Source organism: Macaca fascicularis, chromosome 6 (assembly GCF_037993035.2).
Source record: "Macaca fascicularis isolate 582-1 chromosome 6, T2T-MFA8v1.1".
Lineage (NCBI taxonomy): Eukaryota > Metazoa > Chordata > Mammalia > Primates > Cercopithecidae > Macaca > Macaca fascicularis.
Genome location: NC_088380.1, coordinates 134,302,943 through 134,320,020, shown reverse-complemented (window position 1 = coordinate 134,320,020; position 17,078 = coordinate 134,302,943). Strand labels below are relative to the sequence as shown.

Sequence of the window (17,078 nt, the reverse complement as noted above, 5' to 3'; positions counted from 1 at the left end):
AAAATGTATCTCATTTATGTCCTAATTGAAGAGGACCAAAATTAATAAGAGTAACAATAACCAACACCATAGCTATCTCAATTGGTTCAGCATACACCATTCTGACTGAAAAATTAAACTTGAGCAAGCTTTCTACTTGATGGGAATGGGTGCCAAAACTGTTGTGCCAAGATCAGCTGAAGACAAAAGTTGATCTTTCAATGGAAATTTAAACAAGTGGGATCAAGATCCTGAAGCATTTCTTCAAAGAATTGTAATAGGAGATGGAACATGGCTGTACCAGCACAATCCTGAAGACAAAGCACAATCAAAGCAACGGCTACCAAGAAGGGGAAGTGGTCCAGTCAAAGCAAAAGTCTGGTCAAGAGCAGAGGTCATGGCAAGAGTTTTTTAAAATTCTCAAAGCATTCTACTTGTTGACTTTCTGCAGGGACAAAGAATGATAGCATCTGCTTATTATGACAGTGTTTTATGAAAGTTAGCCAAACTTTAGAAGAAAAACACCCAGGAAGGCTTCAGGAGAGTCCTTCTCCACCATGACAATGCTTCTGCTCATTCCTCTCATCAAAAAGGGCAACTTTGCAAGAGTTTCCACAGGAAATCATTAGGCATCTTCCTTACAGTACTGATTTGGCTGCTTCTGCCTTATTTTTGTTTCCTAGTCTTAAAAAAAACCTTTAAAGGGCACTCATTTCTCTTTAGTTAATGATGTAAAGAAAACACTGTATTTAGATGGTTAAATCCCCAGGACCCTTAGTTCTTCAAAGTGGACTAAAGGGCTGGTGTCATCACTTTAAAAGTATCTTGAACTTGATGAAGCTCATGTTGAAAAATAAAATTTATGCTTTTTATTTTTATCGTTCAATTCCATTTTTCCATGAACTTTAAAAAGTCTTCTCATATGTGACTATATTTTGTTAGGTATGGTACCTAGAAGATATATGAAATGAATTCTGACTACATAGTTCTTACTGGATTCACCTCCTGACACCCTCCCTGCCCAGCTTGCCAAGGAAAACAACTCCCAATCTGTACAAAATCAGATAATGGGCAGAAACAGACAAAAGTTCCAAGAGATGAAGCAGAAAGGAAAGACAAGGTTAAAGAACTAAAATCCCTTTACCAGATGAAGAGATGCGAAAGAGTAGAAGAGAAACTGGATAGTAGAAAAGCCAGCCAAGTTAGGACAAAGGGAGCTTGGATAGGGGGGCAGTGTGTGTGTGTATGTGTGAGAGAAAGACTTTTGTGGCAGGTTGGGACTTGTTAATTTATGTGGCTCAAGGCATAAAGAGAACTACACAGTTCTATTATGACCACTGGTAGGAGTAAAAATAAACAGATATTTTTGAGAACCTACTGTCTTAGTTCATTTGGGCTGCTATAACAAAATACCATGAACTGGCTAGCATATAAACAATGGGAATTTCTTTCTTTCTTAAAATTCTAGAGGCTGAGCAGTCCAAGATCAAGGCACCAACAGATCTGGTGTTTTATGAGGGTCTGCTTCCTGGTTCACAGATGGCAGCTTCTTACTCTGTCCTCACATGGTGGAAGGGGTGAGGAAGTTCCCTTGAGCCTCTTTTATAAGGACACTAGTCCCATTCCTGAGTCAGTGCTCTCAAGAACTTACCATCTACCAAAGATCCCACCACCACATACTATCATATTGAGGATTAGGTTTCAACATATGAATTTGTTCTTTTTGATGGGGGGACAGAAACATTCAGCCATAATACCTACAAAGGGACAGAAGGACCAATACCTATCCCATTTAATCGTCACTGCCCTATTGACAGCCCTATGAAACTAACATGTTTACACCCTCCTAGATAAGACAACTGTAGCTGGGGAGACAAAGTGAATTGCCCAAGGTCATAAAGCTAGCAAATAGTGGAACAGGAACAAAGCCTGGGCTCTCCCTGATCTGATACCTGGAGCTGGGAACCAGAAGCCATCAATAAATGAGAGAGACTCTGGGCTAACACTGCTGCCAAAGGGAATGTTGCCTCATAAACTCTACATTGGCGTGCATCTGGATTCAGGCTTCATTGCAAAAGTATGGGTTTTCTTGACACTTTTTTTTGTCTCAACACAAAAGCTGTGTGGTCTATTTGCTTGTGTATGGTTATAAACAGCAGTCCACCAGAGTCCTTTTCATTGTCCTCCTATATTCACTGGTGATAGAAGCCAGCACACATGAAAAGCCTTTTATTTATGGGCTTCTCTAGAAACCCTTTACTTCTCATCTTTCTTTCACATTCCTAACAGCTTTTCTCCCTTTCTTATTCACCCTTTTTCTTTATTTATTACCCAACATCCAGGCATTTAGTTTTCCTCCCACCTGATCTTAACCTATGGGAAATATAATAAAGTATTTTCTTAAGCAAGACTTGGTAATATGTTGAGTGATTTATCATTATAATCCAGGTTAGAAGTTGGGGCCTAATGACACTTTCTGACTCTGCTTTGGCTGAATTGCTGCAGTCAGTTATTTCTCAAAGTCTTGACTAACCCAGATGATAAGTCTTAATTGCAAATTATTCTAATTTCATGTTTATTTTATTTTGACATTAGTGACTTGACTGCAGAGAAATAAAGAATAATTGTAAGCTAAAGTGAAGCCCAACAAAGAATTCTATTGACTGTGTGACCTCATCGGAGGAAGTGGCCACAACCTTCTTGTTTGTTGCCTATTTCTATTTTTTTCTTTGTAACAGTGGACCTTGCTGAAGGAGTCCTTAGAAATGTCCAGTTTGCATAAACCGAGGCCCTGGATCAACAGATAATTAATGTAGGTAACAACCCTAGGCACCTATACTTTCCGTTCTGAGTTAATTCTATGTTCTCAGAGGCAAAGCTAAGAGATAAGGTCTTGAATAACAGTGAGATTAACCATTTTCTCAAAGGCAGGGCCCATTGTTTGATAATACTGCAAGCTTCCACTGCTTCCTTCTAGCACAAATCTTGGTTCTTCTTGTTTCTTCCACACTCCTCACCTCATTCTAGTCCACTGGGACAGCCCATAATTTGGGTTACCAGTAAAGGCAAGGTAGCATTCCCAACATCCTTGTGACAAATCCTAAATTAACAACATTTAGAAGAAGCCTTAACATGTATAGCAGGCAAAAATATTCCTTCAACACACACACACACACACACACACACACACACACGGAGTGTGTGTGTAATCATTGTCTTTAACACTAAAGGCAATCTTTCTGTAATCCCTTAGTGGCACGACCTGGTAAGGAAGACAGTGGCACCCAGTGGACAAATGTTTCATTGTTTGAGACAGGTGTTCCATTCTGAAATATTCTCAAGAACTTTCTTAGGAAATATCAGGTTCTTCCCTTTCCCTATCCTCTCATCCATGTTTTTAATGTCGACTTAAATTTTAAAATAGGGGACAGAGGACTGTTCTTAAAGTTTTTATCTTTTCAAGGAAAAGACTAGACTCAAACACTGGAGAAAGCAAAAAATTTAGGATTAAATCCTGTGACAACAGTGTTGATTGACTCCTCTCAACAGTAACAATGAAGACAGCCAAATCTCATAAAATGCTCAAGTTAATTAAAAATATAATATCGAAAATGCCTGCAATGTGCTTTACATATCATACTCTCCCTTTCCTCAAACCATGGCCAACTTCCAATTAAACTCACTTGGTTATGCAAATTTGGCAACTTCAAGAAAAATGCTTTAGTACAATTAACACATACAGATCCTGCAACTTAATGCTATTGTGCAGTTTATCTTGGAGTCATATAAACACCTATTTTCATTCTTCATATCTTCCAATTTTTCTATTGTCTGTGAGCTACTTGGATAGAGAAGCTCTGACTTATATGTCTTTCCTGCAAAACACCTAACCAGCATCTTACTTATGGTAGGTACAAAAAGGTTGTGAAATCCAGTTTCCATTTTATATATTTAATCTGCTATATTACTGAAAAAATGAATACATCTAATTGTTTGGTGTTATACAAAGAGATCATCCAGCAAAGAATCTTAAATATTACGAGCTATCTGTGAAACCGCCTTTGTAAATTATAACTGAGGAAATTATGACAGTGAAAGAAATAAGACCTAACCGACTCTATCTTGCTTCTAACCCTTAAGCTGTCCTTGTTCATTCCTAGGCATAGGCCGAACTATCTGTGGGAAGGAATTCAGTTCATGGTTTGACTCTGAAACAAAATTGATAACAGCCTTTTCCCAAAGACCCTGCTCTTGCCTGAGGTCCAATCTGCCCCTGCAGAACTACCAAATTAGCTACAAAATTAGAAATTACAATTGAGGGGTCATGCAGCCTGTGGCTCTGAGAGTCTGAACCTCCCCAAATTGCTCCTGGGGATAACATCACTATTGTAAAGTTTAAGATCAGTGCTTCAGATATTTTGCAGACCCTGCACTTGATGGATCAGCTGACACCACCCAGCCCAACCAGTTCTGCCATCACACCCAGGAACAGAAGGCATTAAGAAAACCTAACTTCCACCCACTATGATTCCATCTCCAACCTGAGCAACCAGCACTCCCCACTTTCCGGGTGCCTCCCCGTCAAATTATCTTTAGAAGCTCTGATCCCTGAATGCTCAGGGAGACTGATTTGAGTAATAATAAAACCCCGGTCTCCTGCACAGCCAGCTCTGTGGCTCTGTGATTTCCTCTTTCTCCACTGTAATTTCCCTGTCTTGATAAATCGATTCTGTCTAGGCAGCGGGCAAGGTGAACCCACTGGGTGGTTACATCTGCATTGGATAAAATAGAAATATTTCATTAAGAACCAAAGGAATGGGTACTTGTTTTTTTCTTTGAGATGGAGTCTCGCTCTGTTGCCCAGGCTGGAGTGCAGTGGCGCGATCTCAGCTCACTGGAAGTTCCGCCTCCCGGGTTTATGCCATTCTCCTGCCTCAGCACCCGCCACCATGCCCTGCTAATTTTTTTGTATTTTTAGTAGAAACGGGGTTTTCACCATGTTAGCCAGGATGGTCTTGATCTCCTGACCTCATGATCCACCCGCCTCGGCCTCCCAAAGTGCAGGAATCGGTACTTTTATGAGTGAATTGAATCTTACTGATTCAAACGAGATATCATTAAAAGTCATTTGATTACCAAAAAAATCCCATATACCTTCTTAGTGTAACCTAATCCCAGCAGGGGTGCCCCTTTTTAGTTATCCACTGAAAAATCCTTCCCAATTTGGAGACTCTGAAATTCTTAGGTTATTTTGTTGTTTTGTTTGTTTTGCTTTGAAATGGTACCTCATGTTTATCATTATATTCTTGGTAATTCTTAATTTTGCCACAGTTCGAGGCTTGTTTCTGTTTGTTTTAGAAAAAAAAAAAAAAAAAAACAGTTGGCAGGCTAGAGCTATGGCTTGAGGCTGAGATGGAAACTTTTCCAAAAGGGTAGCACATTTTTATTAGCTGACACAACTCCCCTGTGACCCCTTGCATCAATCGCATTTAGTCAGTAAACAATAAATACATGCCAAAGTAAGGGATGCAGCTTTTTTGGTAAGCTGAAAAAGAAATGAAGGGCATTTGTGTGTGTATCACTAAATTATATATTAATTATACTTTTTCTCATAACACAAGGCACCTTTCCTCCTTAGTTTCCGCTAAAATTCTGATGCAATTAGCTTTTATTGTACAGAGAGACTGCCTTTATTAAAAGTACCTTAAAATTATTTGTTTCCAAAGTATCTAAAATATACTTTTATCTAAATATATCAATCCAGGAGAAATTAATGAACATTTCTAACATTGCAGGGCCTCCTCCATCCTTTTCCCTTCACTGACTGTCACCAAAAGAGAGCACTGGGGGACCCAGACTCCAAGCAGTTTGTCCTCTGGGGCCAAGTCTCTCTGACCCGGGGAAAGGCAACAATAGTTGCACTATTTGCAAAGTATAATCTTATTGGGAAATGTTCCAGTCCTGGTCTGAGCTTTACTGATACTAGTAAAGCTGGTTTACTGTCTCTGAAATCATGGACCTGCTGTACATGCAAAGCACTCTAAGGTGTCCAGGCCACCTGGTGCAGGCCAGGCTCCACTTATCATCTGCTGCTTTGCTTCTGCAATTTTCAAAAACCTAAGAGGGATGTCAATATTTGAAAAACTCTCTTCTAAGTACAGTTTCCTAAAAATAAAAGAAAATTACTTCTGCATGACTCCAATAGGCTTTATTTTATCTTTGAGCTTATCTATTTATAATGCAAATATGCTTTGCTTATTCAGGAAAACCATTTAGTTAAAGAAGGTTTGCCTAACTCATGGCCTGTGGTGAATGAAAGTCAAATATAATACAAAGATGAAAAAAGTTTTAAAGACCGAAAAGTTCCATACAGACTAAAGTAGGCACTGTTATGTCTAAAATGAATGGAATGCTGTGTGCGTGTGTGTGTATGTGCATAACTGCAATGTGTATGTGTGTGTGTGTGTGTGTATCAGTAGAGGCAGAGGTGAAAACATGTGTTTACATTTACACTTGCCATGCTGCACACTGAGGAACATTTGTTTCCAGTTCCCATAACAGGTGTTACCTGTTCAGATAAAGCTTTAGCCTTTTCTTCTGCTTCTTTCAGACAAGTCTCCAATGACTCAAGTTGGGCCAAGGTAAACGCCATCTGTCCAGTATCCAGGGACACTTTCTTTAAAAAAAAAAAATCAATTATTACTTTTTGACAGGGATCATTTGAGCACATCTCAAACAATCTTATGGACTAATGATAGGCTTGATAAACTCACACAAATCCTCCCCTTTTCTTAACAAGGAAATAAAACGGCAAAATGTTTTAACAATAGTTTTATTTAAAACATAGAATGTAAAAAGAGTAAAAAAAAATGATGACAATGAACAGCTTTAGAAAGTTAGATTAAATAACTGTCATTGGAATTTGATTACTTTGAAACTTTTATTCTTCAAATGGTTAGGTTTAAAATTTCACATTCCTGATGGAAGATGTCACCTAGAATGCGTATGTTTTTAACATTCACCTAACAGTAGGAACGGAGTCAACTGAACTCAGAGAAACCCTGTTTCCTCTCATCTTCACCTTCTCAGCACATGTCATTAAAGCAAAGATACCACATGTTTTAGAATCAGATCATTCTTCCCCAAAGCCTGGCTAATATGACTCAAATTAGCAGATGTGTAGACTCTGCCTCTCAAAATTTTTCTTTTTCTTTATCTTTTTCTTTTTCTTTTTCTTTTTCCAGGCAGAGTTTCACTCTTGTTGCCCAGGCCGAGTACAAGGGCACGATCTTGGCTCACTGCAACCTCCACCTCCTGGGTTCAAGCGATTCTCCTGTCTCGGCCTCTGAAGATTACAGGCACGTGCCACCACGTCCAGCTAATTTTTATATTTTTAGTAGAGATGTGGTTTCACCATGTTGGCCAGGCTAGTCTTGAACTCCTGACCTCGTGATCTGCCCACCTCCACCTCCCAAAGTGCTGGGATTACAGGTGTGAGCCACTGTGCCCAGACTCAAAATGCTTCTAAAGTTACTTTTCCTCAGCTACAAGCTGAAGAGTACACAAAATTGGTACGAAAACACCAGGTACAGGCCCTTGTGAGGCTAGAGCACTTCCTTGCTACTCTTTTGCTATTGTAATACTTAATAATGACAAAGCAATACAAAAAGTTGGAAAACCTTGTACATGCTAGGATGATGACCTTCCTATAGTTTCTCTGGGTGCGTCCTGTTTTCTTGCGAATACTCCTGCTGCAGCTGTTTCCAATTAACCCCATAAAGAACGAACTGCATTCCTACATATCTTAAAGGTCTAACTTCTGTTTTATTTTTTTCCCTGTGGCTTATGAGACCACCGATTTTACATGTGTGCATTTCCTGACGATACAATACAGCCATCTGGTGGTAAATGGAACCAGGCATAAAAATACAGCATTCGTTCGGTTTCTGTACTTGTTCATACCATACATCGAACCTTGAGTCTCTGCCACTGGCCTCTGATATAAACAGAATTCTATGAGACGAGAGGCAAAAAAATATTTCTACTTCACCAACAGCCTGGCTCAACAGTCAAGTTCTGCCACTACAGGGGCATACTCACCCTCAAAAGTTTGCCTTTAGGGGAGGAACATCTTAGGCTGGAATGGTGATACTAGGAAGTGAACCAATTGTCCTCGGATCCCTGATGGTTCCAGTAATTTCAAAAATGGGTTCAAAAATTCTCAAAAACAAAAGCCTTTAAACAAAATTCTTGTGCATTTACACTTAGAGATGAATACAGGCTGTAAGACATTATATGCAGAAATGGGGAATTGTCATGAGGCCAAACTATTTTTAAAAGATGGGGAATCCCTGATCTAGACTTCTATTTCCAGGGAAAATTTTCTTGTTGAACGGTTGATCTCAAGAGGAACTTTTTAAAATTTGTGTGAGTAGACTCAGCAAGATCATCTATATTTATTTATTTATTTATTTATTTATTTATTTATTTATTTTTGAGACGGAGTCTCGCTCTGTCACCCAGGCTGGAGTACAGTGGCCGGATCTCAGCTCACTGCAAGCTCTGTCTCCCAGGTTTATGCCATTCTCCTGCCTCAGCCTCCCGAGTAGCTGGGACTACAGGTGCCCGCCACCTCGCCCGGCTAGTTTTTTTGTATTTTGTAGTAGAGACGGGGTTTCACCGTGTTAGCCAGGATGGTCTCGATCTCCTGACCTCGTGATCCGCCCGTCTCGGCCTCCCAAAGTGCTGGGATTACAGGCTTGAGCCACTGCACCCGGCCTCAGCAAGATCATCTAATCCATTTCTCCAGGGCTTCTTCAAACACCCAAAATTTCCCCAGCCGAGAACAACAAACATTTCCATAAGACAAAAACATTATAAGTCAAAGCCAAGTGAAACAGGCGTAACTGAGAACTGTTATTAAATAACACAGGACTTTTTGTACAGACAAATTTAGGGAATTGTCATGTGTTTTAGGACAGGGAAAGACCTGAGCAAACCATGGAGAATGCAAAGTCAGTCTTTTACACCCCCACTCCAGCTGTAGTGAGCACGCCCTGCTCTCTGACCTGTCTTTCAGCTTCTGCCATGCTCTTAAGGGAAAAAGCTCACACAAAAGCAGGCACTTTTTAAATAGGAGGTAACTCCATTAACAGAACAAAGGCAAACAAAAATGAAGTCAAGAACAATTTCAAAAATAAGTAAACACATGAAGATAGAGGTTTGGGAGGTGGATACGTGGTTTCAAAGACTAAAAAAGTTAGATGCACTCAGTCGTTGTCCCAGTTTTGCAAGGTACAATGGCAGAAGGGCAGAAAGATAGGACTTCCATTATTAATTTCATTTTACTTCCAGGTACATGTGGACACATGCAATTTGTATTAATAATGAAAATGAATATTCTCAGTGGTTAAAGTAGTTGCAAGTGAATTATATTAATCAACAGTCTATGACATCAAAATGATGAAAATATAGGCAATATACAGGTGTTTGGGAATTGAACCTGTGTATGGATTTCCAAATGGTAAATTCCAACAATTTAATAATAATCCCCATTGTGAATTTCTACTTTTTGTCTTAAAATTGTCTACCTAAATATTAAGTTATTATCTAAATACAGATACCTAATGTAGCCAAGATGATCAATAGAAGATGATACTAAATAACACTAAAAATTCAATAAACTCTTTGATTAGAGTAAAGACACCTGAGTATTATTATGCATGGATGTTGAGGTTGATAGTTTACTAATTGAACAAATTTTATATGACATTGTAAGAGTTGGCTTTGTTCTGGTTGCAAAGGTTTCTCATATGATAATTTAAAGGAAAATTTACATATTATTTTCTAATTTTATATTTCTTGATTTCTTAATCTATTCCAGTACCTTCTCATTATCCTCTACCTTGCTGTTAAGGCTTTATTTCTCTGTCCTAAAATGACAGCTATACAAACCCTTTGACCCTTAAGGACTGGCTCAAGGTTTCCGATTGATCCAACTTCATGTGCCATATCTAGAAATGTTCCTGTCTGCAGAAGCCAGACAGGACTTTGCTGAACAGTAAGTAGGAGCCTGATAAATAATTGTTGATTGATTAAAGGCTCGGCAGTCAATGAAGGTGGTTGTACCAGAACGAGCAGTCCTTCATGCTGAGAGGCTATAACAGTGACTTCTTTGAGCAATACTTTTCATGCATCTGACCTGGGACATTGACAGGGATCAGAGCCACAGAGAAGTTCTGCTTGCCATGGTCAGGGGCCAGACTGTGCAGATGAGGACAAGAATGTGGGCATGAGGCTGAGTGATGGTAGGGTTGTTGTAAGAACTGAATGAGGTAAAGCAGATAAGTGCTTTGACAGATGAAGTGCTCAATACATGTTAATAATTCCATTATCCCAATTCCTTTAAAGAGAATAATTTGGTATTAAGACTCTCTAGCTTATTTTAAAACCCAAGTAAAAGAAAATACCCACGGGGACACTTTCATAACAGCAAGTGATCAAACGGCAGTGGGAAATTCAGTCAAGTTTGTAATTAAGAACAGTTAATGCATTAAATATGTGCACGTACATTTATTTAAGAGAAAGAGTTTTAAATAAAAGTGTGGTTATGGCAAATTTCACCTTTGTGGAAGAGCATTTTGACATAGGTCAGTTTTGGAGAATTCAGTGTCTCTAAAATCTGAAGCTTCTAATATGTCAGGGTTCTAGCAGCAGCCCCTGCTCAGTGGTAGAGTAACTTCCTTCCAGATAAACACATTTTACAATATCCTGTTTGATATCTATTCATTACTGCTGCCCATTCCTCTCTCATTCTGCTTGACAGGCACCTATCACCCTATTCTTCCTTACCCTTCTGCAACCTACTCATTTTCTCATGCAGAGTCAAGTCTTTCCCCAGCTGATCATCTTCTCCCCCACCCACCACCCATGCCTCATCCCCTCACCCTGGGCACATTTATTTCATCTCTCCCCACTGCCCTTTCATGATCGGAATTCACGTCACAGTGATAATTGCATCACTCTCATGTTCTTTTGTGTTTAGCGTTTGCAGCAGTTTCTTACACTAAATTGCCCATTTCTACTTAGGCAAATATTTAAAAACTCAATTTTCCTGGTTCTAATCCATTCCGATGAAAACAGTATTCCTCTGTGTTTGGGTTTGCCTCAATAGTCACCTAAGAAGATATTTAAATTCAAAATGTGAACAAATTACAACTAGTTATCAAAATGCTCATCAATATGGCTGAGCAGGACGTGGCTCTGGGAGGATGATGGCCTGGATTGAGCATAGCCTAAGGAGCACCCTGCTTGTAATCTGGAAGGTATGGTCTATATTTGACTTGATTCTAAGTGATCATGTGACTTCGAGCCAGCTGCTTCATTTGTCTGCGTCTCAACATTTTTGTCTTTAAATGAAGAATGTATTCATAAAGCCCAGGAGGAAATAGATGGCTACTCCAATGCAGAAACTGAGGAGAATTAGACGAAGGGACGATTTAGAAGGTGTGGGTAAGATTAAAGGAACCAACAAGGGTTGGTGAGACATTCCCTGGAAGTACAGGTGCCCTTTGCCTTACCTTGACCTGAAGAGGTAGGGGAAAAGCAAAACTGATAGGTCTAGAAAGAAAGCTTGAGGAGAGGAACACAGCCACGGCCAACTATGTCTAGGCAGTTGTGGTGGTTGGAGAGAAGTAGGGAGGGGAAACGAACCAGCAGAGTCAATAGCCTGACCTTAACTCCTCTCATCCCCTGTTCTCCTGTCTGTGTCTTTCTCGGGCTGAACTCAACAAGCCAGAGGTCAAGAGAACCCGAATAAATGTCCAGAAAGATTAGCGTTCCCTGAAAAGATGAGTTGGAAAGGGTGGAGAGTGGATAGGGAGGAGGAAACAAAGAAACCTCAGCCCAAAGGGGTTTAATTATATTAGTGGTTCCCAAATGCCACTCCATAGATCAGTGTTGGTTTGTGATAACATTTGTGCCAGCCAGTAACAAAAGGACAAGGCAAACTTTTAAAGAGAACATTGTGAATTTTTCATGAAGCCAAATTGATTCCTCTTTAAAGACTGTCATTTATTCTGAGATTATAATCATTCTACTGTCTTTGGTGTTAAGAGGATATTTCTTTAACAAATGATGGCAGTATATGGAAATTACTGTGTTTTAGTGTCTTGAAAAAAAATTGAAAAGTTGGCAATCATATGAGAACTAACCCTAATTATTTTGGGTGTGAAAATTCTTACTGGCTTATGAAATCTAAGTATAGAGACCTCCTATCTAAATGATCCCTGTTAAATTGTGAATTGAATGTTTTATCAGGTGGCCTTTCCAGATCTAGAGTCCCTGAATCACCCTGAACCTCGTTCAAGATGCATCTATATTCTATATCAACTTATCTGCCTTAGCAAGGTTCCAGGATATTATTTTTTAAAGAAATAAACACATTCCTAAAGGTCAACCTTTCACCCTGTGAAAGATTTAACTACTTGTCCATTTCTATAGCCTCACTGATAGACTAAAAGAAAGAGATATTGGAAAGAAATTGTTGACTCAGATTTTAATTTATAAAAAGGTTGTTGGCATGGAAGTTAAAGAGAAATGACCACGTGACGTTTGATAGCTTCATAAATAACTTTAAATAATGGCTAACCCAAAACTCTTAACATGCCAGCTCTTATTCCAGTTCAGCTCAAAGCAATTCAATTCAAGTTCAAAAAATATTTATTGAAGGCTCACTATTTGCCAGGCACTATACTAGGCAACGGGGAAATAAGGAGTAACAAAGCAGACGTGATTAATATGCTCACCAGGAGTCTCAGCCTAGAATTTCTCTCCAATACAGAAATCTTGGAATTGGGTTTATGTAAAAATGAAAAGAATGTCACAAGTTTGGTGGTTAATTTAACATTTTTATGCTCACTCATAATATACTGCTTTATGCTTTAGGGCTTTGTTCCTTCCTCCTTGATGAAGATTCTGGTTAGAATCTGATAGAAGGTGGTAAGAGGCAGTTCTAATCTGTTTTCAAATATTCCAGGTCTATCTCTAGTAATATTGCTTTATAGGCTCTTAGAGACCTTGTATAAACAGCATCAGAGGAGAAAAAGGACCTTGCAAAAGATGGATATCTTCCATGGTTTAAATTAAAGTTAATAGCAAAATAGGATCTGGGCTAGAGGAGTCCTGAATTCGAGTTCATATTATATTACATATGTTACAGAATCTGTTCTGTGACCTAAAATAGCCCTCTATCATTTGATTTATGAGCAACACAGACTCCTTTGAGTACCTGATAACATCTGTGAATTCTCTTATCAAAAAAAGTATGTGCACAGCTTGCACACACATACAGTAAGCACATGTGCACATAATTTTGTATATGCTTTCAGGGTGTTTAAGCACCCTTCTCAATGTCATTCATGTAGCCCACATTAAGCAATCCTTGTTTAGAGGGAATGTCACATGTTAGCCACCTTTAATTTTTATTCAAAAATAAATTGCAGGCTGGGTGTGCTGGCTCAAGACTGCAATCCCTGTATTTTGGGAGGCTAAGATGGACAGGTATCTCGAGCCCAGGAGTTCAAGATCAGCCTGGGCAACATGGTGAGACCTCGTCTTTGCAAAAATTAAAAATAATTAGCAGGTGGTGGTGGTGCGTGCCTGCAGTCCCAGCTACTTGGGAAGCTGAGGCTGAACGATTGCTTGAGCCTGGGAGGCGGAGGCTGCAGTGAGCCGAGATTATGCCACTGCACTCCAGCTTGGATGATAGAGCAATAACCTGTCTCAACAACAATAACAACAACAAAATTTTTTTAAAAACTATTTGTTTTTAAATAAAATTTTCAGTTAAGTGGGATATCGTTTGCCATTTGTAAAGATGGTACTTTTTTGTGTGAGAGGATTATTTATTTTCTCACTCATCATGCGTTAAGTTTAGATTTTGAGTACTTTGGCATGTTGACCAATTATGTTTTCATTCTCCAACTGAATTTTAGTGTTTCAGGAAATGCACATGCCTGTAGGACTTTCACGTCAGCTCATGAGTAAAGTGATAGAATTGATGACATTTCATTGCCCAAGTTGATTGTGGCTTTTCAAAGTTAGTTTTGTTACATAAATTTTGCTATACTGTGTAAAATCAACAGCAAATGTTTTATGATTGACAGTGTTCAGACTGGAGGTAACTTTTTTCTACTAAAGAGTTTTAGATTCTAAATAGGTGAATTTTTTTAAAAAATTAAAAAATCAATTACAATGATAAGAACTTCAATATTCCAACAATGCTATTTCCAAAACCTAGCAAGGAAATCCTTCATTGAACTTGAAGTTTCATAGAAACCGTTTTCATGAGAAACCCTTTCATTTCCTCCCAGACTGGCATTTGCAGACTCCCTTCTTTACCAAGATCCGAAGGAGAAATGTGTTATGCATCCTTTCATAACAGATAAAAGTTTAGCAACTATTTCCATAGTGCTTTCCAATATGATAAGGCACAGAAGACAGATGGAAAGGCTCATTGTGCTGTGAATTTCCACTTCTTTTAAGGTCTTGCAGTCAAAATGCTTCTAAGAGGCATGGCAAAAATATTGGAGAAGAAAGCATAGTACAGCCAACTGTAGCTACTCAGTGGGACTTAGTTTTCCCATCTGTGAAATGAGAAGACCATTGTACGTCATTCAACTTGACCTCTGCACGGGCCATTTGGCGAGCTGTTTTGACTGCCCAGTGTCTTTCTCTCTTTGGAGAATTTCCCATCCCATATACCCTGTCTTCCAAAGTTAAAAGCCAGGAGCTCCTTCCCAAGCGTTCTTCACAGCCAAGGTGTAGTCATGTGACTTAGACTCCACCAAGTCAGACACACCAGCATGAAACTTCAATGTGGATGAGACTGAAATGAAAAAGGTGCCAAACAGCGTGGAATCTGGCTTGGTGGACGGGGTCATTCTGTTTTCAGGGGCTACAGTGACAGAAGACTTAGAAGTAATATCTTAGATTCAGGGAAAATGACAGATTATAGGTCTGGTGGCAGCAGTAACAGGTTTGTCCTCAGAATCTGCAAGGTAATTGGGTGTAGTAATTCTCTGGCTCTCCTAAAGAACCTCTGAAATACCTAATATTTTCCAATAATTCTTTCCCCCCTGAATCTGAACTAGTACGGGTTCTGTTGATTTCAAATATGAATCTGATTGATGCAAAGTCCTTGACATAATTATACTTATTGTTTGTGTGACTTTAAGTAAGTAATTTAATTATTCTGAGCCCCCATTTCCTCATCTATAAAAATGGAGGAGATGATAACTCCAGGGTTTGCTGTGATTATTTCATGGGGTAATTCAGAAACTTACTTAGTATAATGACTGGTCCACAGTAGCAAGTAAAAAGAAAATTCTCTCTTCAAGCTGTAGATTTTATGTTCCTATGGTGTAGCTTCTGGGAGTTCCCAGCCTAGGAGAGAGTCTGGGAGTTGACTGTAAGGACCAGAAACTCTTGGCTTTATGTGAATATACCTCTTAGCCTGGTTACCCCTTGTTAGAAAAGGCACATCGTTATGCATAAACTATGAGCAAAAATTCAAAAATGCAAGTGGGTAGGTCACAATCTTGTATCCTCCCCTGCCAGCAAAGGATAATTTTTACTTGGTCTGCTCCATTTCTTCTCTTCCTTGACCTTCTTTTTAAAAAATTATTTTATTTTAAGTTCCAGGGTACATGTGTGGGATGTGCAGGTTTGTTGCACAGGTAAACGTGTGCCATGATGATTTGCTGCGTCTATCAACCTATCACCTAGGTATTAAGCCCCACATGCATTAATTATTTACCCTGATGCTCTCCTTCCTCCCACCACCCTCACCCTGACAGGCCCCAGTGTGTGTTATTGCCCTCCATGTGTTCCTGTGTTCTCATCATTTGACTCCCACTTATAAGTGAGAACATGTGGTGTTTGGTTTTCTGTTCCTGCATTAGTTTGCTGAAGATAATGGCTAGCAGCTCCATCCACATCCCTGCAAAGGACATGATCTCATTCCTTTTTATGACTGTATAGTACTCCATGGTGTATATGTACCACATTTTCTTTATCCAGTCTATCATTGATGGACATTTGGGTTGATTCCATGTCTTTGCTATTGTGAATAGTGCTGCAATGAACATATGCATGCATGTATCTGTATAATAGAATGATTTATATTCCTCTGGGTATATACCTAATAATGGGGTTGCTGGGTCAAATGGTATTTCTTGTTCTGTGTCTTTGAGGAATCACCACACTGTCTTCCACAATGGTTGAACTAATTGACATTCCTACGAACAGTGTAAAAGTGTTTTTCTCCATAGCATTGCCGGCATCTGTTTTTTCTTGACTTTTTAATAATTGCCATTCTGACTGGTGTGAGATGGTATCTCATTGTGGTTTTGATTTGCATTTCTCTAATGACCAGTGATGTTGAGCTATTTTCCATATGTTTGTTGGACACATAAATGTCTTCTTTTAAGAAATGTCTGTTTATGTCTTTTGCTCACTTTTTAATGGGGTTGTTTTTCTTTTTCTTCTACATTTCTTTAAGTTCCTTGTAGATTCTGGATATTAGAACTTTGTCAGATGAATAGATTGCAAAAATTTTCTCCCATTCTGTAGGTTGTCTGTTCACTCTAATGATAGTTTCTTTTGGTATGCATAAGCTCTTTAGTTTAATTAGATCCCATTTGTCAATTTTTTATTTTTGTTGCAATTGCTTTTGACATTTTAGTCATTAAATCTTTGCCACAGCCTATGTCCTGAATGGTATTGCCTAGATTTTCTGTTTGGGATGTTATAGTTTTGGGTTTTACATTTAAGTCTTTAATCCATCTTGAGTTAACTTTTGTATACGGTATAAGGAAGGCATCCAGTTTCAATTTTCTGCATATGGCTAGCCAGTTCTCCAGCACCATTTATTAAACAGGGAATCCTTTCCTCATTGCTTATTTTTGTCAGGTTTGTCAAAGATCTGATGGTCGTAGTCTTATTTCTGAGTTCTCTATTCTGTTCCATTGGTCTATGTGTCTGTTTTTGTACCAGAACCATGTTGTTTTGGTCACTGTAGGCTTGTAGTATAGTTTAAA

At 38.9% G+C, this 17,078-nt stretch overlaps 1 protein-coding gene across 1 annotated transcript in view; it reads right to left on the bottom strand.

The window, feature by feature from the left end:
• The window catches only part of CCDC192 (coiled-coil domain containing 192), a 309,467-nt gene that overhangs the window by 204,877 nt on the left and 87,512 nt on the right, over positions 1 to 17,078 (bottom strand). Inside the window, exon 3 of the mRNA XM_065546710.1 lies at positions 6,548 to 6,655. Coding sequence (XP_065402782.1) covers positions 6,548 to 6,631 — 84 coding nt within the window. The 5' untranslated portion in view covers positions 6,632 to 6,655. The remainder of the gene's footprint in view (positions 1 to 6,547; positions 6,656 to 17,078) is intronic.